Source organism: Pocillopora damicornis, chromosome 1 (genome assembly GCF_964200805.1).
Source record: "Pocillopora damicornis chromosome 1, jaPocDami1.2, whole genome shotgun sequence".
Classification (NCBI taxonomy): Eukaryota; Metazoa; Cnidaria; class Anthozoa; order Scleractinia; family Pocilloporidae; genus Pocillopora; species Pocillopora damicornis.
In genome coordinates this window covers 13,090,024-13,111,983 of record NC_142670.1, presented here as the reverse complement: position 1 = coordinate 13,111,983, position 21,960 = coordinate 13,090,024, and the positions used below count along the sequence as shown (strand labels likewise).

The 21,960-nt window shown below is 36.6% G+C and overlaps 3 protein-coding genes across 12 annotated transcripts; all 3 read right to left on the bottom strand.

Annotated features, from left to right (window-relative positions):
* Window positions 1–1,166: 1,166 nt before the first annotated feature.
* LOC149052097 (adhesion G protein-coupled receptor D1-like) lies at window positions 1,167–4,688 on the bottom strand. 3 transcript variants are annotated; one of them, XM_089186450.1, is made up of 8 exons: window positions 4,585–4,688; window positions 4,113–4,215; window positions 3,851–4,001; window positions 3,444–3,746; window positions 2,677–2,765; window positions 2,385–2,505; window positions 2,074–2,115; window positions 1,167–1,604 (listed from the first exon to the last, which is right to left on the bottom strand). In XM_089186450.1, exons 5-8 carry the CDS (start codon window positions 2,727–2,729, stop codon window positions 1,548–1,550), a joined length of 273 nt encoding a protein of 90 aa, XP_089042576.1. In that variant the 5' UTR covers window positions 2,730–2,765; window positions 3,444–3,746; window positions 3,851–4,001; window positions 4,113–4,215; window positions 4,585–4,688; the 3' UTR covers window positions 1,167–1,547. The 3 variants fall into 3 exon arrangements, 2 of the variants coding, with proteins under 2 accessions (XP_089042576.1, XP_089042546.1); XM_089186420.1 differs by lacking the exon at window positions 4,585–4,688 and having other exon boundaries at window positions 3,444–4,001; window positions 4,113–4,563; XR_016180777.1 differs by lacking the exons at window positions 1,167–1,604; window positions 2,677–2,765; window positions 4,585–4,688 and having other exon boundaries at window positions 2,074–2,505; window positions 4,113–4,563.
* A 399-nt stretch (window positions 4,689–5,087) lies between these two features.
* Window positions 5,088–13,239, bottom strand: LOC149052096 (uncharacterized). Its single transcript, XM_089180216.1, has 8 exons — window positions 13,185–13,239; window positions 9,096–9,494; window positions 7,458–7,663; window positions 7,306–7,365; window positions 6,848–7,046; window positions 5,982–6,089; window positions 5,653–5,740; window positions 5,088–5,409 (listed from the first exon to the last, which is right to left on the bottom strand). Exons 1-8 carry the CDS (start codon window positions 13,237–13,239, stop codon window positions 5,310–5,312), a joined length of 1,215 nt encoding a protein of 404 aa, XP_089036342.1. The 3' UTR covers window positions 5,088–5,309.
* A 2,637-nt stretch (window positions 13,240–15,876) lies between these two features.
* Window positions 15,877–21,411, bottom strand: LOC149052095 (adhesion G protein-coupled receptor D1-like). 8 transcript variants are annotated; one of them, XM_089181265.1, is made up of 8 exons: window positions 21,275–21,411; window positions 18,583–18,769; window positions 17,884–18,034; window positions 17,681–17,768; window positions 17,477–17,531; window positions 16,711–16,844; window positions 16,415–16,456; window positions 15,877–16,296 (listed from the first exon to the last, which is right to left on the bottom strand). In XM_089181265.1, the coding sequence occupies exons 3-7, from the start codon at window positions 18,005–18,007 to the stop codon at window positions 16,447–16,449; spliced, it is 411 nt and encodes a 136-aa protein (XP_089037391.1). In that variant the 5' UTR covers window positions 18,008–18,034; window positions 18,583–18,769; window positions 21,275–21,411; the 3' UTR covers window positions 15,877–16,296; window positions 16,415–16,446. The 8 variants fall into 8 exon arrangements, with proteins under 8 accessions (XP_089037391.1, XP_089037150.1, XP_089037314.1 ...); XM_089181024.1 differs by having other exon boundaries at window positions 16,725–16,844; window positions 21,275–21,410; XM_089181188.1 differs by lacking the exon at window positions 16,415–16,456 and having other exon boundaries at window positions 15,877–16,242; window positions 16,725–16,844.
* Window positions 21,412–21,960: the final 549 nt, after the last annotated feature.

The following is a 21,960-nucleotide window of genomic DNA, read 5'->3' as shown; positions in this document are numbered from 1 at the left end:
CTTTAAATTGTCTTCTCTGTGTAAAGGTTCTTTAATGGCTGTTTGATGAAGTTTGCGCAAGGGATTATAATCTTGGTTTATACCATCTCCGGCTAGTGTCGCCTCTATTGAATTCCAAATAATTCGATGTATTTTCGATTCAAAATGGTACTCCTTATCTTAGGGATGCTAAAAAAAAGGGAAAAAAAACTGGCAAATGTAACTGATCAAAAACGACCCAATCATAAGGGTTTTTCTGTCCTTTTTAAATTAGCGCTTTATTTATTTAACCATTTGCGTATTTATCTATTTGTTCATTAAGCAACAACTTTGAATGTCAACTTAATTTTTAATTTTTTCTAATGTAATAAATATTTATTGAAGAAACATTTGTACAAAACTAAACTTACATTACCCTTCTTACATTACTCGACATCACTCTACTTATTACATTACTGTACTTATTAGATCAGTCTCTAGTACTTATTTCTTACTTATACTAACAGTCACTTAGTAACAGTCACTTACAGCGTAATGTTACTTACATTACATTAGTAAACAGAACATGACTTACAATACATTACAATACAAAACTCGCAATTCGCTAATTAAGCTCACTTGCCTACTTATAATTACTTGAGTACTTTACGAAACCGCACCTTAATTACCTTCTACGAACACTTCCAAGTAAATTTAAAGACAGTGCTAGTAGAAAACTGTAAAGATAAGATTTTGGGCTTTGATTTAGTGTGTCTGTTTAAATTGGCTGCTTAAATCAGTAAAAAAAGGTTTCACGGGAAAATCTGTGAATTAGGGCTGACCTTCTTTAAATTCCTGCATATTTAGTTTCTTGTCTAAACATATTCAACGTTAAATGTATAATTTTAGAATAATAACGAAAAGGTGTAGTCTGCGTCTCGGGAAATCGGTTTGGAGAGTTAAACGGGGGATGTCGTTAAAAGTTATTTGTTTATTTAAAAGTGTAATGTCGGTGTCATTTTCCTGTTTGAACCATGATATGGCTTTGAACGTCAACTTTAGCTGCTACTACTATGGGCATTTTTTTGTTACGGTAGAATTTAACCGACAAAAAGAACACTATTAAACAACTTTAATATTCCAACTAAGGAGCGACTCTTAAAGGAAGTACAGTTTTTATGCTGAATAAACTTATTTAAGCCCAAATTACATCTTAGCTCACCACTGACACAATCTCACAGTTGTCTCCCCAGTTCCTCGAAATTAACAATCTTCCACAATAGCTCTCTTTCTTTATAACTTTCTGAAAAATCAGTCACTCCCGACAACAACAAGCTTGAGTCCTTTTGTACAAAGTGCTCCAGATAATTCCAGAAGCTTACAAGAACCATTTTGGTGGTGTTGCACCATAGCTACGCAACCTAATAAAATTTTTCAGAAAGTTCCTTTTTATGCATGTCAACATGTCTACGTATTCTAGAAATTTCTAGAAACTAATGGTTTCAGTGACTATCCATAGCTTATAGTTAAAAGTAATAACAGTGTTTGATAAGAAGTTTATAAACTAAGTAAGTGAAACAAAGCAGTCATCAGCATACGGAGCCATCAGGAATTTCGATTATTCCTGCCTGCAAATATACGATCACCTAGAAAATAAACTTATTATCTTAAAAGTGATAGGTTATAAAGACAACTAGTTGAATGCTTAAACAATAATGAAGACAAAGACCTCTTTTCCTTGGAGATCGTAACTCAGACCGATCGTAACCGACTTATTTCTGTTAACTAAGTGATTGTTCTAAGTATTTGGTTGTTATTTCCGGTTGGCTGAATCCGGTTATTTAACTTAAATACAAGTTCGATTCAAATTCAGCAAAAGACTGCAATTAAATTGCCCATACATTCCAAACCTCATTGGATTGACCTGTGGGCTCTTCATTGGGGAGTTGTCTTTTATAGAAGATGGAGAAACGATGTTCATCTTTCTTTTGAATCGCTCTCTGATCTGCAGATCGACAAGCAACGCGAAATATGGTTCTTAGCACTCGCATATTTCTTGAAACTCTAAAACTTGATGATATAAAGTTAATAATTAGTTCAATCTTTTTTTCTTACCTGAGTGTTTCGCACACAGTGTAGAGCGAAAATCAGGAAACCCTGCAGCATAAAAATGATTTCAAGATCATTAATATTTACAATATGCAAACAAGTTAGTCAAATATCTATTAAGATTTCCAAGAAGGAAGGAAGACTACGCATCTTATAATTGAAAAAGAAGTCTGTCTTCTCTTGCATAGTTAACACCTTTTTGTTTTAAAAATTCCAAAACAATATAATCTGACCATCCTAATGGTGTCTCAGTTGGTCAGAAAGTAAAATAAATAATAGAGATTAATGACTTTTTACAGTTACCATCAAACACTGACCTGAGTAGAGTTAAGTATGGTGAAGATGTAAGCGAAAGCTATATGTACAGGCGAGAGGAGACCGAATAGCCACGTGACACCCAGCTGGGGAATCATCACCGTGCATGTTTTGATGCCAAGACTAGGAGTTAGAAAAAAACATTCTTTTACTTTCCTTTGAGAATGAATTTTCATTGTTAGATATGTTTATGCCTTACTGATTAAGGAATGAGAAAGCTAGGCAAATATAGCGCCACAGGAGGGCATGGCAATGTCTTCCACTATTTTTTAAGTTTTATGCTGTGATTCTCACCGTATTTGCTGAAAATGGTGGTCTGCCCCTGTTGGCTGCAACATATTGGTCATCTCCCTTATTACACGTAGGAGTATTAAAATGTTGAGCTAAAATATACAAAAATCAAAAGTGATTATTTAGATATGGAAGTCGAATAGCCAAAGCAGGGGAGGATCTTTGCCAAGGAAGTTACTAATTCGGTAACAAGCGTGGGATGAAGAGTAATTCTCTGGGAATAGAGCCCCTAACTGGGGAACCAAGATTAGGAGCTTCGATCCTCTGCCAATGAGCAAAGGAAATCGCGCACAAAAGTGCCTAAACTGAAAGAACCACGCCAAGCATAGCCTCATGTTAAATTATATAAATTCAATAAATCCTACTCTTCCCGCTCCTTTCATATTTTTCATATTATTTTTGTTTTGTTTTGTTTTGTTTTTTTTATGAGTTCTGTTTGCGTTGAAGGAAGGGGGAGAAGTTTTTTTTTCATACTATGTAGTAAAAGTTGGAGAATTTATGAAGCTATCTTATGCCTGTGAGGATATTGTCTCCACAAGTTTTTCTCGCTATTGAAGACCATCATTACGTTAAAATTGACCAGCATCTCCACAAACAGCGGCTACGTCCAAAGCTTTTTGTGAGTAAATAGGAAAAAAGAAAATGGTAAATATTGTCTTGAGTCATATCATAAATACTTAATTCGTTTTACAGAGCAGAGGAAAAAATCTTTAGCAGCAATTAGTCCAAGGTATACCAAACACAGTCACCAACACCAATCATTAACTCACAACTTCAATAAAAGCCACAAAGGCGACGAATATCCAGATCAGGTTGTTAGTCGAGGAAAGCCAGCAACTAAACTCGAGGATGTGAAACGCAAGAAAGAAACACAAATTGTCAGAAAATAAAATGATACCGATTTCAAACTATATCCAAAAACAAAACAAAGATTTAAATACAACAAATTAAAAGGAGAGGAGCAAGAAGAAACCCTTGAATTTTTTCTTACTATTTATCATTCGTATAGCTTTGTAACCCTTCTTTTCCAGCAGCGATGCCAAGTGAAATGGCCACCATGATCACTGGAAGACCTACTCATAAATAAAGGAAGGAAATCGAAACACTTTACTGCATGACAACACCAGACCTGGCGATCAGAAAGCATGGTTACAGTTACCAGTGCATGTTTACTTACCCCATGAGATGACGTGATACGTGTACATTTTGGTGTTAATGTTGTAAACTTTCACAACGAAGAAGTAGAGATAAATTCCCTCGATCAGCATCCAACAGAAAGCGGCCATCAAGAAATACTGCATCAGAGCTGCTATTGTAACACAGGCAGCCTGTGGAAAGGACGAGTTTTCGTATAATTCTTAACGAGCTTCTTCCTTTGAGAAGATATTTACGGTGCAAAGAGTAAATTCATTCTACGGATAGAAGGAAAGGTTACTGACTTTGTTTTCTGTGGCGTTTATTCCAGCGAGGTAGATGATCTGTCCAGCCCCAAGGGACATAGAAACACTCATTCGAATTTGAGAGAGAGGTTTACAAACATCTCTGGTAAAATAATATTAAAAAGAAGAAGAATGAATGAGACAAAAGCAACAACACAGAAAAATATGGCAAAAAAAAATTAACTAAATCTTGACAGCGAAGGAAAGAAGAAAGTCAGTAAATAGCTCCAAAGAGGACAAAAAAAAGAAAATATTACGAAGAAAATGTCTAAAGCCTAAAAAATTCATAAAAAGTGAAATCATAAGTTGTTCAAAAGTTCGTGATGGGGCATGAAATGTAGCCTGAGTTTGTGAATTATCCGACATGACTGTTCTTGTTTGCATGGAGATTGGCATTGAGATCTCTTTTCTCACCAGCCTTGTTGAGGGGAGTTAAGAATCTACCTCATTATTAATCAAGTGCATTACTTACGTGAGGCAAGAATAAAGTATTATTGTTAAAAGTATCCCGATTATGGAAAGGCTCAGTCCAACGTAGGTGGCAACTTTCAGAATGGTTTCGTCCTCCTCGGTGGGCTGTGTCAAGAAAAGAAAAAATTAAAGGACAACGTTGAGTTAGTTCATTGAGCCCATAAAACTATTAAGTAAGGCAAAAATAACTTTATTACCTTTGTGCTACCGTTGTAGTCCATTAAGACGGCAAAATGCGTCAAATGATTGCAACTGCAAACTGTTTCTTCTGAGTTACTTTTTTATGTAATTACATGACAACCTTCCTCTGAAAAGCTGTCACACATGAATAAAAAAGTAAAGTTAAAAAAAAATTATTCATTGTTTGGGGAAGAGGTGATGTTTGACAATTTTGCGCCAAGATTTTCTCCAATTGTAGTTATAGTTGCGAGAACATTTCAATCAGACTTCCCCTCTCTAAAAACGACAACATGTTGGCTTCCAGGAAAGTGTTCATCTGCGCAAAAGCATCTGAAAAGGTTCATTCATTCTCCTCCATACTAAATTTAATTTAAGAAGGAATAAGTACCATACAATATATAATATATATAATATATAATAATATATTGTAGTTTTTTACTTTTTGCTGAGGCCACTCCAAAACATACAGCGCTTCTCTGCCGTCAAGACCTGAAAATAGATTTTATCTTGTCAGAATAAATCAAAACAACGCATAGAAACTAATTTTCATGTTACCTTTAGGTTTCTGAACTGTAGGATGACATTTTCTCGAAATTTCTCTGGCTTGGGGTTCATAGTTACGGCCATTATCCTGGAGCTGATATACCTAAGAATAAATTGTATTTAAAAATGGACCAGAACCAAGGAAGCAATATTACATATTTTTTGTAGATTCAGGCCAATTTTTCATGAAGGTGGAATGGTCAGAGACAAGCAGGGAGTCTTCCAACCCTAGTTAGGGTTTTTGGAAAGTTTCTCAGTTCAGTTTAGTTGAACTTAGATCTTATGTGTATCCGTGTTATGTGTTTTTTGAGGTAAACGACATGGAGTAATATGAAAATAACGGCACCTTTGGTTGTCTGTTTCACTCTTCATGGCTTGGTCTGTCAGAAGTAGGTCATGCAAATCCTTGTACACACATGCAACCACCATTGATCCTTTAAACCCCAAGGATCAGCAAAAAAATTTTATCAAACAAAAACAAAAAAGCACACAAAATTGAAATTTTTATCAGGCTCTGAGGTATGTGATATTTTAGGGAGGGCGAGTGATTAAAGAAGATAGACTATGTAAACTAAGGAAGCACCTTTACATGAGGCTTTATTTCGATACAGAAATTTCTATCGAAGAAACCAAGGTAATACTAAAAGTAAAGTTATTACAATAGTTAATACGAACCATTTTCCTCAAAAGTTGAAGAAGCGATATCGATTCTTGCTCGCCATCGTTGTTCCTCAAAGTTGAAGCCACTTGCATTCTGGCGATAGGCTATTTGAATGACCAAAACTGTCGAAAAGAAAAATTACAATTGAAAGCACCCTCGGTGAAATTTACAATAGCACACATACACAAACTTCCATTTTGTGGTGTACACAAATATTTCATAATCTTATGGGTTGAAAGTGTATTGTATGTATCGTATTTGCCCTTCCACGACTATTCGACAAATTCAACCATTTTATAAAGTTTTTTCAATGTAAGGCTGATAAAAAAGTGAGTAGTACTGCACGGACTAAAATTGTGAAAACTCAATTCGTTCCTCGAACCGTTTCGTTGGAAAACTATAGAGTTCATTAGAGAATTTTGAAGCGTACGGTTAAAAATCTTGCATTTATGTACATCGCAGACGATAGGCCAATTTTGAGCTCAGTGTACGGTATGAAGTAAGCGGAAAGCATTTCTTAGATTTGACAATTTTACTTAGTAAAGTGTTACTCACCAACCCATTATTTAAGAAAAGTTTCAATATACAGATCGAGAAGAAGGGTTTCACAATTTGAAGGATTTCTATTCTCTCTTGTTGATTGTTTAAGAAAACGTTCAATTTCCTTCTCCACCGCGAAAAATCAAAGTATCAAACAAATTGAAAAAAAACACAGATGAATCGATGACATCCAGTAATAACATTCTGATACGTTGGGCTAATAGCTGAGTTCTTACACCATCTAGCCATAGGAAATTAGACAGCTCAGTGAGTCAGCAAGTCAGTAAGTAACAGAGGAATAGACTTTGAAACTAAGCAGGACTGAAGGCCGCAAACTCACCAATTTTGGGGGAAACGATCCTTTCTGAAGGCCTCATTCCTCTCAGGTGTCGGTTGCCGTAATTAAGAGCAAATTTCTCGACGGCCTCTGCCACCTCAAAGATGGATTTTTCCAGTGTTTTAACCTCTTCTATGCCGGCCTTGTCTTTTGTGACGTTCTTGATTTTTAAGGTGAAATCTTCAAACACAGTAACAGCCTCCTACAATTACGTAAAATATTTCCAGGTCATTGAACAGCCAGTCTCATATATAAAATTTATACTAAGGCCCCAAATGGTGTCCAGGGTATTCATCGGCTGGAGAACTCCTTTAGGGGCCTGGATTATTTTTTAAGCTTCAACATTTTTACTTCATATGGCTCGATGGTGGTTTATCCTTAAAGATCAGATATTTACCTTTTTATCGTTTAAAAACATATACCAAAGTTAAAAAGCCTTTAAGTCATATAAAATTAGATACCTGTAGGGAAGTCCTTCTGGTAATATTTATTCCGCCAAATTTTGAAACATACTCCTTTGCCTAAAATGAAAAATATTGTCTCTCACGTTTGTAAGCAGAGGAGATCCTGAAAAACGATATGTATAAAAACGGTAAATGACTAGAAAACATACAAGCTGCTCAACTGGTGACGGCGATGGCGATGGCGACGGCAACGGGGATGACGATGGCGATGGCGAGGAGGATGGCGATGGCGAGGGCGAGGGCGAGGGCGAGGGCGATGGTCGTGGCGACGACGATGGTGATGGTGATGGTGAGGTTGCAAAGGCTACTCTGGATGATAGTGAGGACGACGAAGGTACTGAAGGTATTGAGGAGTCTTTAAAGAAAAATGTTAATCAAGACCACATCATACAAAAAATTGCCTTACTATTACACTGCGAGAGCAAAACTGCGGACAGAAAGGGGAGTAAAAAAATGGCCGCCAATAACGTTCAAAACTCTTAAACGCACTCGAGTTTTATCAGTAATACAGAAAGCTCTTATTGTTTCCTCAACATTTTATTTGTCGTTGGCACATGTCTTGTGTGATTGTTGCTTAGATACGGCTGTAGGATGTTTTTCGAAAACTAGACCCCATAATACTAGAGAATGAAATATATTCTGTAGACTTTTCCCTAATAGCCTAAAAAGCTGTAACACAATATTTCAATATCCTGTTCTGCGTTTTCTTAAATAATATTCCACTAGTCAAATATCCATTTTGCCTCTTAAGACTTCACTTTACTACGTGTCGTTTCCTCGGAAACAATCTGCATTTTGTCACGTTTTCGAAGCGCATTATCTAACACCACTGAAAAATAATGAATTCTCTACACAATTCTGGACTTAAAGTTATTCTCTTTTCCTGTTTCAAGACTGAAAGGGTTAAGAACCCAAAGTGTCCCATTTCAACCCACCTAGCCAAAATAATAACTCTTGCATGCTACGCATGCCTATGTTTATCTTTTCGGTGAGCAGAACATCAAATATATTCCACCTCAGTATTGACTATCTTTTAGACAAGAAAATGTATCTACACCCTCTGGTGATGTATGAGAACTGAGGTGATCCTTACTAACCTCGTTATAGAGTAGTGGTTACTAAGTCGATCGAAATGCCCGCCATATTCGGATTAGATGCACGATGGTCAGTTTATTATGCTCTCTGCACATTTCGCATTGCATTAAAATTGGCCCCTACAACTTTACAGTTCAAATGATCAGACATTAAAATAGAATACAGTAAACTTAAAATTGATTCCCCTATGCGAAGAACAAATAAGTCTGCAAGTCTGTTGTATTTGTTTTAGAAAACGATAATTGGCAAGGTTCTTAACCGACATGAGTCACAAGCTCTTCACAAAAAGATAACCCTCTTCACATCATCACGTGCTATCATCCAACAGAGCAATTGGACTGATAATTCTTTGCAATTGGTATTCACCATCAGTTTCGTAACTGTTGTTGTTCGTAAAAGTGATAGTAACAGAACCATCTGCAGCTTTCCCATGTTTAGAAAGTTAAAGTTAGACATGTATATCGTGAAAACGTTCATTGGGATTGTTTCAAACATATTTTGATTTACGCAAAAGTAAGTGTAAACTTGATTCTGACTGTCTGAGGGTTTTTATAACTTCTCCCGTGAGTACCACAAACGTTAGCAAATAATGTTCTTATTGCCCTTCAGCGCTCCCGGTGCCTTTGAGTTTACTCAAAATAACATTTAAAAAAAAGAAAAACAACAACAACAACAACAACATATCAACTCACTCTCGGGGATCTCACAAATATAAGCGTGCTGTTTTTTCCCACTTGTACCATTATCACTCTCAAATACGCCCTGTTCGCCATTACGGAAGCTCTTGTACATGAAAGCCGCGTCGTGTTCACCGCTTGGCTCCCCTTGTCCCCATTTGGAAATAGTCAGCGGTCTTCCACTCACCCAGGTCCAATTCCCGGCCCTTTTTTTTAAACCAATTCTCCATTTATTTTCATAGTTCGAAGTGTTTCGCCTTTGAATTTCGTCATTAATCAAATTCCATTCTTCTTGGGTTTCAAAGGAAACTAGGTCCCCGCCTAGACTTGAGCAAGTGTCTCTGCTCCAGTAGCAGGACTCTCCATCCACCGAAATTATGTACCAAGAGTTTTTAAAAGTTATATTTGGGCATTCTACATAATGATGAAGATGAAAACAAAAATACCAATTATCCTAATGATGATAAACAAAGTGATAATTATAATAGCATTGATAACATGAAAAGATTATAATCACAATCACAACAAAGGAAAAAAAAACGAATGAGACAGAAAACGTGACTCATTCACTAATGAATTCTTTTTTTTTACATCTTATGTATTTGTCTGATCAGTGTCAATAAATACCATACATCTTTCTTCACTACGGCGTCCGCCACACTTACCTGCTTTTGTGGATTAGTTAACTTTACATCAGCTACGATTATTTGTGAATTCATATCATTTTGGTAGTCGAGTTGTTAAATATTAATTAGTTCCACGTTGAGCTGACACCTCCCCCACTCCGCCCCCTACTCTTCCTCCTCTATCTAATCAGACTTAAAAAAACGTAAAATTAAATGTGAATGTAGGTTCCCACAAATGTGCAACTGGAGATACGCAGTTAACTGTATGCAGTTGTTACGGACAAAGAGCAAAACTTTAAAGTGCACGCAACAATCTCAAAAGGTTATCTGGGTAACGATAATCAATAGGGACATAAAAATTAAAGATAAATTAATTAGGGTTAGCTCATGCAGTTTAGAATTTAAAGAAAGTCTTGCAATTAAAACAGGTTGTTCAAACCCGTGATGCCTCGTCCTTAAAGTGACATTTCCTAGGTTTCCCTGAATTCCTGAGGTTAAGTCTAGCCATGACCTAAAAGCTACCAGCAATACCTTCCAGGTTATCGCTTACAATTCCGACAAGATTTTTCCGATAACCTTTCTCAAAAGAACTGCATTTATTATTTGTTTTTCTCAGAGGGCACGGTAAAGAATCCTGGAATCTTATTGGTACTTAACGCGGTCCGGGTTTTCCTATCTCTGCCCACGGGCACGGTATCGCTTGAGCGAGCCGCCGATTACATCTCCTGCTTTGTTGTTATTTTTCAAGAAATTTATTTCGTTTTGCCGGCTGGACAGTATTTTTAAGCAAATCGTTTTGGAGCAAATCAAGCCGATCGATAACTTATTAATTCTCACTTTCTCTCTCTCAGATAACTTTGTTTCCCTGCAAAAAAAATTGGTTTTGAGATGAATATTGGTAGCAAATATGTCATAAGATAGGTTAACGCGCTGCCTAAAAGCCGCTTGTAAATAACCTAAACCTTACTAGAGGTAACTCACAAAGTTAAAACGTGAGGTATTTCTTCACAGTTGAATTCATTAATGGTAATTTCATTCATTATGTATCTGAATTCTCTCAAAAAATTTTTTCCTTGGAGAGCAGTGAGCTAGGTCTTTTATACCTCAAATACGCTTTCGGTAAGTCTTTGCAGGTCCGTTCAAATTGGACATTGGTACCATAAATTTCGCAACAGTAAACAAAGGAATTCAACGAGAAAAAGCTGCTTGAAAATTCCCCTTTTGATGAAAGATCAGAGTTGCACTCGTGATTGCAGCAAACGAACGAGGGAACTCCCACAACTTCAAAACATAGATTTAAATTTACTTAAAATTACTTTGCAGTTCGGTTTATTTGCCAAACCAGCGCCGTTGTCGTTGTTGATTTGTTTTAAAGGGTGCATGCGTTTTTTTGTTACGCGCTCTCTAATTTTCCATATGGAAAACATTTAGTTAATTTCAAGAGGAAAAAACTGTTATTTATCAGCCTAAGTCGGTCCGTATTGGGAAAAACTGTGCAGTTTATCTTAATTTTCAAGACATTGGGCACAGTATTACTCACTACAGACCTTCCAGCCGGCGAATAATATATTTATCACTGACTTGTACGAGAAACTCACGCCCGGGCACACAAAAATAAAAGTAATTCGATATGTTATGTTCAAAACAAAAAGCCTACACTCACTTAATTTTTGAAACATGTATTACGGAAAATTTCATGGGCAGTGTGTTCAACTACTTATGCCTAAAAGTTCATTCATAGCTCACACGTTCAAGTTAGGTGAGCAGAGTATATTCTGTGAACTATGTTCTTTTTTACTTTTAAGAAGCAAGAGCAATTTTCATGACACCAGTGCAAGACTGCTAATGTTTCAGCACATTATATACTTTATGGTTGGAATGTGATCTTACCTCCGGGCATCTCGCAAATGTAGGCATCTCCTTCATTATTCCGAGGGATACCATTAAAGAGGCTTCCGTTCATGGATATTTCCGCTCTTTCGTCGTTCCCATTTGGCTCAGAATCTCGCCATTTCGAGACATTCAGCTGTTTTCCACTCTTCCATATCCAAACCCCGTATTTCTTCTCCAAACCAATGAGCCACGCATTAGTAGCCGAGGTATTCCAAGTACCACGCTTTTGAATCTCATCATTGATAAACTGCCATTCTTCCTCAGTCTCGATGGAGACTAAATAACCTCCCAAGATTGAGTAGACTTCATTGTTAGGAAACCTGTAAATTTTGCTTTTCGAAAATATGTAAGAGGAGTTTTTGAACAGGTTGGTTGGCACTCTATAAGAAAATAAATAAATAAATAAATAAATAAACGAAAAATGTATACTGAAGATAACAACACTGACTGAGCGATAATGATAAAGACGAGAAAGTATTTTTTATATTATTAATTTTAATAACAGGCGATGGGCATCAAAACCCTCTACATCCCTGAAGCAAATATTAGAATCAGGCCAGGTTTTAAAAGTGGATCTTTGGGAGATCAGGGTAATAGCACCGTTATTCTTTGACTTTTTGTTTTGCTTTCCAACTCACGTTTTGAATCGCAATCCAATGTAATTTTAAAAGGGAGTCTATAACTCATTAATATGATAATTGGACAGGTATTATCTTTTTTTCCCGTCTATTTCAAGGAACTTGAATATTAAACCGGAATGAAGCTGCCTCACCTGTCCCTGGCAATTTCATCAACAAACGAAGGATGACTGTAGAAGAGAAAATGGACAAATAAATTGATTGTTATCTCAAGAGTAACATTTGAAATAATGAAAAAGTTTATTAGATTTCGAGTAAGACGAGTACTAATGCATTTTATTTGCTACATGCCCTTTAACATCCATTCATGAATTTTATTACCTTCCTAGGGAGCTGACGGAGAAATTATAAAAAATGCAGCATCTCCGCAATTCACCAACTAGCTGAACAAAACTTGTCACATGTGGAAACATTTTTAAGGATACGATAGACCCTCAGGAATGTCCTTTGGAAAATTTTCTTAAACGGGTTATTCGCGCAACCGAACTATAAACGAATGAAAAGGATGTAAAATGTGCTATCCAGAGAAAAAAATGTTTCACATTTCAAGCGAATGAATCGGGTATCAAATCTGAGCGCTCAAATAAAACTTGCACAATTTGAATCTTGCGGGGTTGGTCTCCAAAATTTTGTGAGGATTTTTCCATGTTCTCGGGAGTTACAAAACTATGGATCAGCAGGCCGCGGAACCTGCGGAACCTCCAGAGCCCATATATTTTTTTTTTAAAAGAAGAGCAATGGGTTGAGTATAAAGTTTGCTTTCGGGCATAAAGAAGAATAATTTAGAAGAGAAATATGTTCTAATTAACTATGACGTCCAACTTGGCGAGCAGTCAGCAGTCATCTACTCTGAGTTTTAATGACAAAACAAAAATATGAAAGCTCTAAAGGTTTGGGTATCGCGATGTCTGAATAACGCCTCATTCGAACGCTCTACGGAAACCTACTTTGCACTATACGGAATCTAAACGGGTTTAGGAATCCAATTTCTAAGAGATCCATGTCTGATTAAGAACTAAAAGTTTAATGAGGAAGTCTGTTTTGTTTTGTTTTGTTTTAATTAACAGTGCAAAATATCCGCCACCTGACATTTTTTCTCTGTTTGGTTTGGCTAAATTCCACAGGACGTTCCAAAATGGATATTAATGTGTCACAAATGGAAAGTCAAGGTATAATTAGGGTGGTACTAACCTAGAGAACAACATATACGAATGTGTCATTACGGGTGATTATTATTCAATTATTTTCAATTGTATGGAAAGAGAAAAATATTGAGAAAGTAATAATAACGATAATGGTGATAATTAGCTTTATAATTAGACAACAACTCGAGAGGACATATTAGGAGTTTGGTATGTTTCGTTATTAGAGTTCCGTAAGTTTAAATATCGAAATAAATATTTTACAATAAAAAGTCCATTTCGACGGTTTCATAGCTACTGCAGAACAAACAGGAATAACTAGGGTCGTACTCACCCAGCATACAACATATTACCGGGGTTTTGAACATTTTGCCGAATTCACTTCTATTTGATTCACACCGCTTGAGAGTTGCGGATTTGCGGCATCCTCATAAAAAGCCTTTCGTACGAGTTAGATTTTAATACAAATCATGATCTCTGAACACATGTTCATGGCGTTAGTCTCCATTTTTTTTTCTGTCATAGACGGACCAATGGACAAAAAGCAGCTTGCACCTGATGTAGAGCATTGTTTTTCTAATACAATTGAAAAGCTTCACGTCATTAAAATACTTTTTGTAGTTCAAGTGCTGCAGAAGAAACAGCTAAAAAATATTTGATGGTAAGAACGATAATTTCTTTATGAACTCTGTTAAATGAAAGTGGTCCTAAACAAAATTCTGTTTTATCAACGGGCAGCTTAAGCTAGAATGCCACCTGTTCGTTATGCATAAATGGAAATTATTGTTATTTATTCATCTCGCTTATGACACGCTAATTACCTCGTATGCCTTTAAAACAACGGTGGCTAACGGCCAATTTTTAGTTTTCAGCCTACAAAACAACTTTCTCCTAGAAAAGCGTCATGCAGACCATCACTTTTGTTTCCAAATGTTTGAATCCCAACAATTTAGAACGAGCGGTGAGTCAAAAGCTCTTAGTGCGAGACGTTCTTGGGTCATAGTGATGTGCTCTGTGGGCGAGACATTCTACTCTCCCAGTATCTCTCCACGCTCATGGAATAATTGATTATTTATTCTGGAATATTCGCTCGTCTTAGCTGCAATGTATTCAGTCAATCGAAGCTTGAAACGTTTTTACCTATCGCATTTGAGCAGTTTAGAGAGAAAAAGTGCTTGTATATTTCAGAATAATTTTTATTTTAACTTCTTCCGTTTTAATCGCACGCTTCGTCACCATGTTTATTTATAAATGGGTATGACGTAAAGTAGACCATTATAAACTGTTAGCCTCATCTACATAATTGACTCCTTCTCTCGCTTGTTGAAATTCCTCTGCAATGCTAAGTGCCGCTGTAGTGATATTTGAAAATCAGGCCCATCGAAATATTCTGCATTTCTATCGCTAAGCTTTTTCCTTTAAATTGTATATTCTGTGTAAAAGTTCTTTAATCGTTGTTCAATAATGTGTGCCGAACAGTTTATAATCTCTAGCTTTATGCCTTTTCCGGCTAACATTGCCCCAGTTTAATTCCAAATTAATCGATGTATATTCGATTTAAAACGATACTCCTAATTTTAGGAATGCGAAAAAAAATGGTTAAATGTAACTGATCCAAAAAAAGATCCAGTTACAAGGATTTTTTTTCTGTTCTTTCTAAATAAGTTGTTTACTTATTCAAACATTTACGAATTGATCTATTTATTCATTAAGCAACAACTTTGAATGTCAGCGTTAGCAGTTAAGACTATTAGTATTATTTGTTACGGTACAATTTAACAGACAAAAAGAGCATCATTTATCAACAGACCCATTTAATTTATTAAACAACTTGTAATATTCTTGCCAAGGTGCGACTCTTAAACAATTAGAATAATTATCCTTAAAAAACTGATTGAAACCCACCACAAACTACTCCTTTCTTCACTATTGACACAATCTGGAAGTTGTCTCCAAAGTAACTCGAGATTAACAATCTTCTACGGTTGCTCTCTCTCGGTATAGCTTTCTGAAAAGTCTGTCTCTCCCGACAACAAGTATTACTGCTGCACGACTGTGTCCTTATGTACAAAGTATTCTCGAAAATTCCGGACGCTTACAACACAACTATATTGGTAGTGTTACATCATAACTACGTAACTTAGTTAACTGTTCCAGAAAGTCCCTTGGTATGCATTTCCGCATGACTAGGCGTTCTCGAAATTTCTAGAAACCTATAGTTTCAGTTATTATCCATAGCTTAATGTTTAAAGTAATGACAGTGTTTGGTGAGAAGTTTGTAAATTCAATAAGTGAAACGTCGAATATGAAATAATAATGCAGTAAGTGTAGAAAGTCAGCGCGCAAGAATCGAAATATAAATACATTCAATTAAAGCTGCGTGCTAGAGTGCTTCTTAAAGAAAGACAATTCATAATATCTTGACTTAAATTCCCGCCTCCTCTGTAGTGGACTGTGGTCTTATTCGAAGGAAAGTCATCAAGATACTGAGCTATTAGAAATTTAAATTTATACATTTGTTTATTTCGATTAATCTTGCCTACAAATATACTATCGCCCCAAAAACAACCTTGTTATCGTAAAGAGCATACATAACAATTACAGCTAGTTGAATGCTTAAACAATAATGAAAAAAAAGAACTCTTTTTAGTTGCAGAGAACAAGTCAGATCGATGGTAACCGACTTATTGCTGTTAACTAAGTGATTGTACTAGGTAATTGACTGTCATTTCCGGTTGGCTGGATCCAGTTATTTAAGTTAGGTGTGATTTCGATTCAAACTCAGCAGAAGACTGCAATTCAATTGCCCATACATCCCCAACCTCATTTGGATTGACCTGTGGCTCTTCCTTGTCGGGTTGTTCTTTAAAGAAGATGGAAAAAAGATGTTCATCTTTCTTTTGAATCGCTCTCTGATCTGCAGATAGACGAGCAACACGAAATTCGGTTCTTAGCACATGTACTCGGATATCTATCGAAACTCTAAAACTTGATGATATGGAGTTAATTATCAGTTTGACGTTTTTTTTTCTTACCTGGATGTTTCGCATGCAGTGTAGAGCGAAAATTAGGAAACCCTGCTGCATGAAAATGATTTCAAGATCATTAATTTTTGCAATATGCAAACATATCAGTCAAATACCTATAACGATTTCAAGAAGGAAAGAAAATTGCGTATCTTATAATTGAAAAAGAAGTCTTCCTTCTCTTGCATAGCTAACTGCATTTATGTTTTCAAATCTCCAAAAAATTATCATGTGATCATTGTAATGGTGTCTCACTTGGTTAGAAAGTAAAATAATGATAGAGATTGAATAATTTTGAGAGTTACCAGCGAATACTGACTTGAGCAGAGTTGAGTATGGTGAAGACGTAAACGAAAGCTTCATGTACAGGCGAGAGGAGACCGAATGCCACGTGACACCCAGTAGGGGAATCATTACCACGCATGCTTTGATGCCAATTCTATGAGTTAAAGAGAAAACATTCCTTTATTTTCCTTAAACAATGTATTTTCATTTTTAGATATCGTAAGGCCTTACTGATTAAGGAATGAGGAAGGTTGGCGAATAGAGCCTCACTGGAGAACATGAAAACCTCTTCCACTATTTTGTTTTGTGTTGTCAATCTTATCGTATTTGCTGAGAATGGTAGTTTTCCCCTGTTGGCTGCGACAAATTGGTTATCTCCTAATATCTCCAAATCTTCCTGCTCCTTTCATCTTACTCGATGTTTTTTTTTTTTAGTTATTTTTGCGAGAAAAAAAGTCAATGTGAAACAATGAGAAAACATCAACAAGGAAGGGGTAGAATTTTTTTTCATACGAAAAGTATTTTTTTCATAGGAAAAGTTGGAGAATTTATGAAGCTGTCCTATGCCTGTGAAGATATCAATGGGGAAAAATTGACCAGCATCCCCGCAAACAGCGGCTACGTCCAAAGTTTGTTGTGAGTAAATGGGAAAAGAAAAATGATAAATGTTGTGCGGGGTCATATCATATATTCTTAATTCGCTTTTCAAGAGCAGAGAAAAAATATTTGGCAGCAATTAGTATAGGTATACCAATCACAATCACCAACACTAATCATAAAACTCACAACTTCAATGAGAGCCACAAAGGCGACGAATAGTCGAGGAAAGTCAGCAACTGAACTGGAAGAAGTGAAAGAAAAAAAAGAAACACAAATTTTCAGCAAATGAAATGATACCGATTTCAAAATATGTACAAAAACAAAACAAAGAATTAAATGCAACGAAATAAAAGTAGAAGAGCACGAAGAAACCGTTGAATTTTTTCTCACTATTTATCACTCGTATAACTTTGTAAACATTTTTTCTTTTTTCCAGTAGCGATGCCAAGTGAAATGGCCACCATCATCACTGGAAGACCTACCCACAAAGAAAGGAAGAAAATCGAAACATTTTACTGTCTGACAATACCATTTTTGGCGATCCGTAGGCATGATTACAGTTTCCAGTGCAGATTGTGAAATAATAAACTTACCCCATGAGATGACGTGATACATGTACACTTTGGTGTTGATGTTGTAAACTTTCACAACGAAGAAGTAGAGGTCAATTCCCTTGATCAGCATCCAACAGAAAACGGCCATCAAGAAAGACTGCATCAGAGCTGCTATTGTAACACAGGCAGCCTATGGAAAGAAAGAGTTTTTGCATAATTCTTCATATAAGTGAGCATGTAAAAGGCATGTAAAAAATTTCATTCTTTCTAATGATTGTGTTTACAAACTTTTCATCTAGTCCTTGAAGCCTACGCGCGAAAAGTTTGGACTCTTACATGCTCTCTGGAGCTTGGACACTGATCCGTTCATGAACGCGAATTTTAACTTCGGCTCCCCTCCAGAGCATTTTTAAAATGTCGTCTCTGTTAGCCTTGTGTCCAGACTTCCAACGGTGAAGCCGTACGACTACTTCTTCTCAGTGCAAACTGAGACTGCTTATCATTTTCCCTTAAATGATAGGCCTGCATACAGTGGCCCATGTATTTCAGCACCACGGTCTCCTTTGCTTTTCCAGTTTCGAGAAACAAGTTTTAAGTATTGAAATTTTTGGTTACAATTTTGCCGAGGAAAGAAATTTGTTTAGTTTCTTAGCTACTCTCTACAGGTTTATGAAAAGCAATCCTCAACATTAATATTGTGATATTAACATATCATTTTAATGTGTAATGATACTCTACCTAATGCAAGTGCACTCGCTATTTCTTTGTCTGCATTGATGTCCGCTGGAGACTTCGGAAACTTTCAGATCACACCCTTTTCAGGCTTTACGATGTCAATCAAAGGTTGCACAGTCTCCAGACCATCGTAATTGTACCAGACTCGCCGAGTGGTGTACGAACACGATCGAATACACGGGAAGAAACACTGGTTGTATTGACGAGTGGCGTAACAGCAATCAATAGAGTTTCCCATAATGAAGATAATGGACATTTAGAAAATAAAAAAGTCAAAAAGAGAATAATGATCAGCTTTTACGAATCAAAAGAACAATTGATAATATTTAGATGTAGCCAAGTCTAAAAGCGGAGCTGTAGGGATGTTATTACTGTACAGCCCTTCACCTCATTAAAACTTATCATTGGCTGTCAAAGAATTTATTCATGGCAACTAGGAAGGAGACATTAATCATGAAGAGGGGGGGTTGGAGTCAAGGGCCTTTCAGTGGGGGCAGCTTTCCTTTGTTCATTTAAGAAATGAGACGGCCATCTTCTTAAGTAAGTTCCGTGGATAATAAGAGTGAATGACTAGCTAGATAATTTGTGCAAATAGCCAGTAAAGGATTAAAAGCAAGATATTTTTAAATTATTGGCGGAAAGCGTCCTCAGTGATCAAATGAATTGGATCAAAGTAGTTATGAAAGACAAAATAAAAACTGTGAACATTGACAAAGCGATGTTGGAATTTTTCGGTATGAAGCGGAGATGAAGAAAAAAAAATTTCATTGCCTCGATGCGCGCTATTTATTTCTTATTGAGTGCATAGAGAGATAAATCTATACTCGAGCCAAGATGCCTATCCAGCAACAGCCTATTCTTGTTTCTGTAGCGTGAAGCGACAAGAAGTATAGCAATTCTCCCCCTGGCTGGAATGCTCGTCCGTGACATGTTCCTCCCCCTCCCCCCATTCCCCCCACCCAACCCCTTGCTCAGCATTTCGTGAGGTTTTTCTGTCAGTTCGCCGGTACCCATTTCAACTCCTAGATGAAGCGAGGCACTGTGAGGATAAAGAGACTTGCCTAAGAACAGAGCACAATATGTGAGAAATTTTAGTGCGAACTCTGCAGTGGTAAATCGATACCTCGTCTCTGTCTCGATATGATTGTTTGAATGGTTGGATCGAGAAGGTCCCATTTGTCTCACAAAAAAGAGAAAAAAGAAAAGAGATTCACTATCATTTGCGCGATTTACTGAAGGGACAAACCACTCAGATAATCAGCTGGTAGCTGAATCAGTTTTATTCCGATTGTGCCACTCGTTGGCGATCGTGTGGGCAGATGGAGTGTCTACGTGTTCGTATCGATTCGTCACCTCAACTCGGGGCATGACGAATGTGGACATCGTTGTGTTCCAAATACGAACTTATACAAATTTCTTTCTGGGTATCCGTTCTCACAATAAGACAAATTTTGATGATCACATATTTTTTATGTATTTTTTTTTTACAGAAGATGGCTAAGAAATATACAAAGCTTTAAAACGCATGTGCTGAGCTGCTAGGCCATTAAATCGTTTGTTTTACCAAGTCGCAGCCGCCGTGGATTAGAGACCTTTAGCTACGACGACGGCGGCAACGGGGACGAAGCCAAACAAAAGACCTAATGAGCAGAACAAAAGCAGAACAATAGCAATTGAATGCAGAGTTAGGGAAACTGAGGCCTCTAGAAGAGAGAGAATCATGAACATAACCGTGATCCACCCACTAAGCTCGAATTAAATGTTAGATGAGATGTAGCCTTCAAGCTAGCACTTCCTGTTGCAGTTGTTTTTCGTTCAGTCAGCGGAAAACAAAAGGGCGTCGCGCGAATTAAGAAATCGCAAGGGTCTGCCTCCTCTTTTCGTGTTAACGGAGGTTTGTTTTTCTTTCGATGGAAAAATAGACCAAATGGTCAATTACCCTCAATCATCGTTTTGGAATAAATCTGCTGCGTATTCATTGCCGCAATTAAAAAAAATAATCTCTTGAAAAAGTTCAACTTGAGCTACTAGGCTAGTTTACACTGCAAGCACATTTTCAACTCGTTTCTTTTTTATAATTTTGCCATAGTTTATTGTTACAATGGTTTCCCTTGAGCTACACGGCTAGATCACGCTACCATAACATTTGGACGTGATGTTGAAAGAAAGGAAAACATCAAGAACCACATCGCTTAAAGATTTCATTATTCTGCGATCGGGAATTTTACGACTTAATTGTCTTCATTCAAAACATTAGAAGCTTATAGTGATTACTGAATTCCTTAGCAGTCGAAAAACTACGGGAATTAGCCTCATATTGAATAAACAAACTTTGTCACTGTGATTGCATAGGTAAAAATACCTGCGTTGTTTAAGAAGTGATCATATCATAAAATCAGTTAGGAGAGATTTATTTGGTAACAAATGTAGCTGTGATTTTGTGATTTCTACTTCTGAGAGAAATTAGTTAAACTATCCCAGGCATATCAGAAGTTTCTAAAATGTCTAACAAAATAAATTAGGACGGATAGTTTTGTATTTGACTTTCTATAAGTTTAGAGACTGTTTGAGACCTTTGTATGGCAAGGGATTAGATTGTTATAATCTTAAACACAATTTTGAATTGTGCTGCGCTGAAGCCGAGAACCTCAAATTCCTTTCTACCGAAAAGATGATTTTTCGAAATGAAACTTACCTCATTCAGCTAATAATGAAAGTATTGTAACCGAGAGCATCTTAACAACCGTCCGCCAACTGATCAGGAAAGTTTGCACGTACGCGGGTGCCCTCGATTGTTTTCACTTTGTAAACAGTTTGCAGCTTTTGAGTGTCAATGTTTTAGCTTCGTATTTACGTAAGTGATTACGTTAACCTCTGGTCGTGCGCGATGACTGCCGAATTGGTTACTCGACAACGTGTCAACAAAAGAAAAAACATCCAGCTTTGAGGAATAAACAAACTGACTCGAGTTCCAGTTTTAAAAAACCTTTTTATTTATAATCAACGAGAAGATATTATAGGTAATATTTGCTGAAATAACATCGCGTTTTCTTTGCCAATGGACCATATCAGATTACACACCTGACACAATAGAATATATTTGCCATAGGATTGTATTTTGAATGTACAATTAGTCAACACGATGAATTTAGAAGCGTTAACTATCAAATAATATTGAGAAGGTTTTAAACATATTTTAAAAACACCTTTACAAAGAAAGAATCAAATAATGAATTAGTCGAGAGGTAAAGGTATTAAAGCTAATAGTAAGTATGATTGTCTGGATAAGTGAACTATTTAAGTGGTCACCAATTTTTCATCTGACTTCCCCTCCGCGAGACATGAAATTAGTGCTAATCACTTTCATGGACATTAGCTCTT

Coding starts and splice junctions, on each gene's coding strand:
- LOC149052096 (XM_089180216.1), bottom strand. CDS start 13,239: ATGGATCTCTTAGAAATTGGATTCCTAAACCCGTTTAGATTCCGTATA. Junction 7,366..7,457: donor CGTCACCAGTTGAGCAGCTT/GTATGTTTTCTA, acceptor TTTTCATTTTAG/GCAAAGGAGTATGTTTCAAA. Junction 5,741..5,981: donor TTCAACTTTTGAGGAAAATG/GTTCGTATTAAC, acceptor TGGGGTTTAAAG/GATCAATGGTGGTTGCATGT.
- LOC149052097 (XM_089186450.1), bottom strand. CDS start 2,729: ATGACCAATATGTTGCAGCCAACAGGGGCAGACCACCATTTTCAGCAA. Junction 2,506..2,676: donor CACCATTTTCAGCAAATACG/GTGAGAATCACA, acceptor TCTAACTCCTAG/TCTTGGCATCAAAACATGCA. Junction 2,116..2,384: donor CCATACTTAACTCTACTCAG/GTCAGTGTTTGA, acceptor TTTATGCTGCAG/GGTTTCCTGATTTTCGCTCT.
- LOC149052095 (XM_089180982.1), bottom strand. CDS start 18,007: ATGCAGTCTTTCTTGATGGCCGTTTTCTGTTGGATGCTGATCAAGGGA. Junction 16,845..17,476: donor TTGTGGCTCTCATTGAAGTT/GTGAGTTTTATG, acceptor TTTAACTCATAG/AATTGGCATCAAAGCATGCG. Junction 16,457..16,724: donor CCATACTCAACTCTGCTCAA/GTCAGTATTCGC, acceptor TTCATGCAGCAG/GGTTTCCTAATTTTCGCTCT.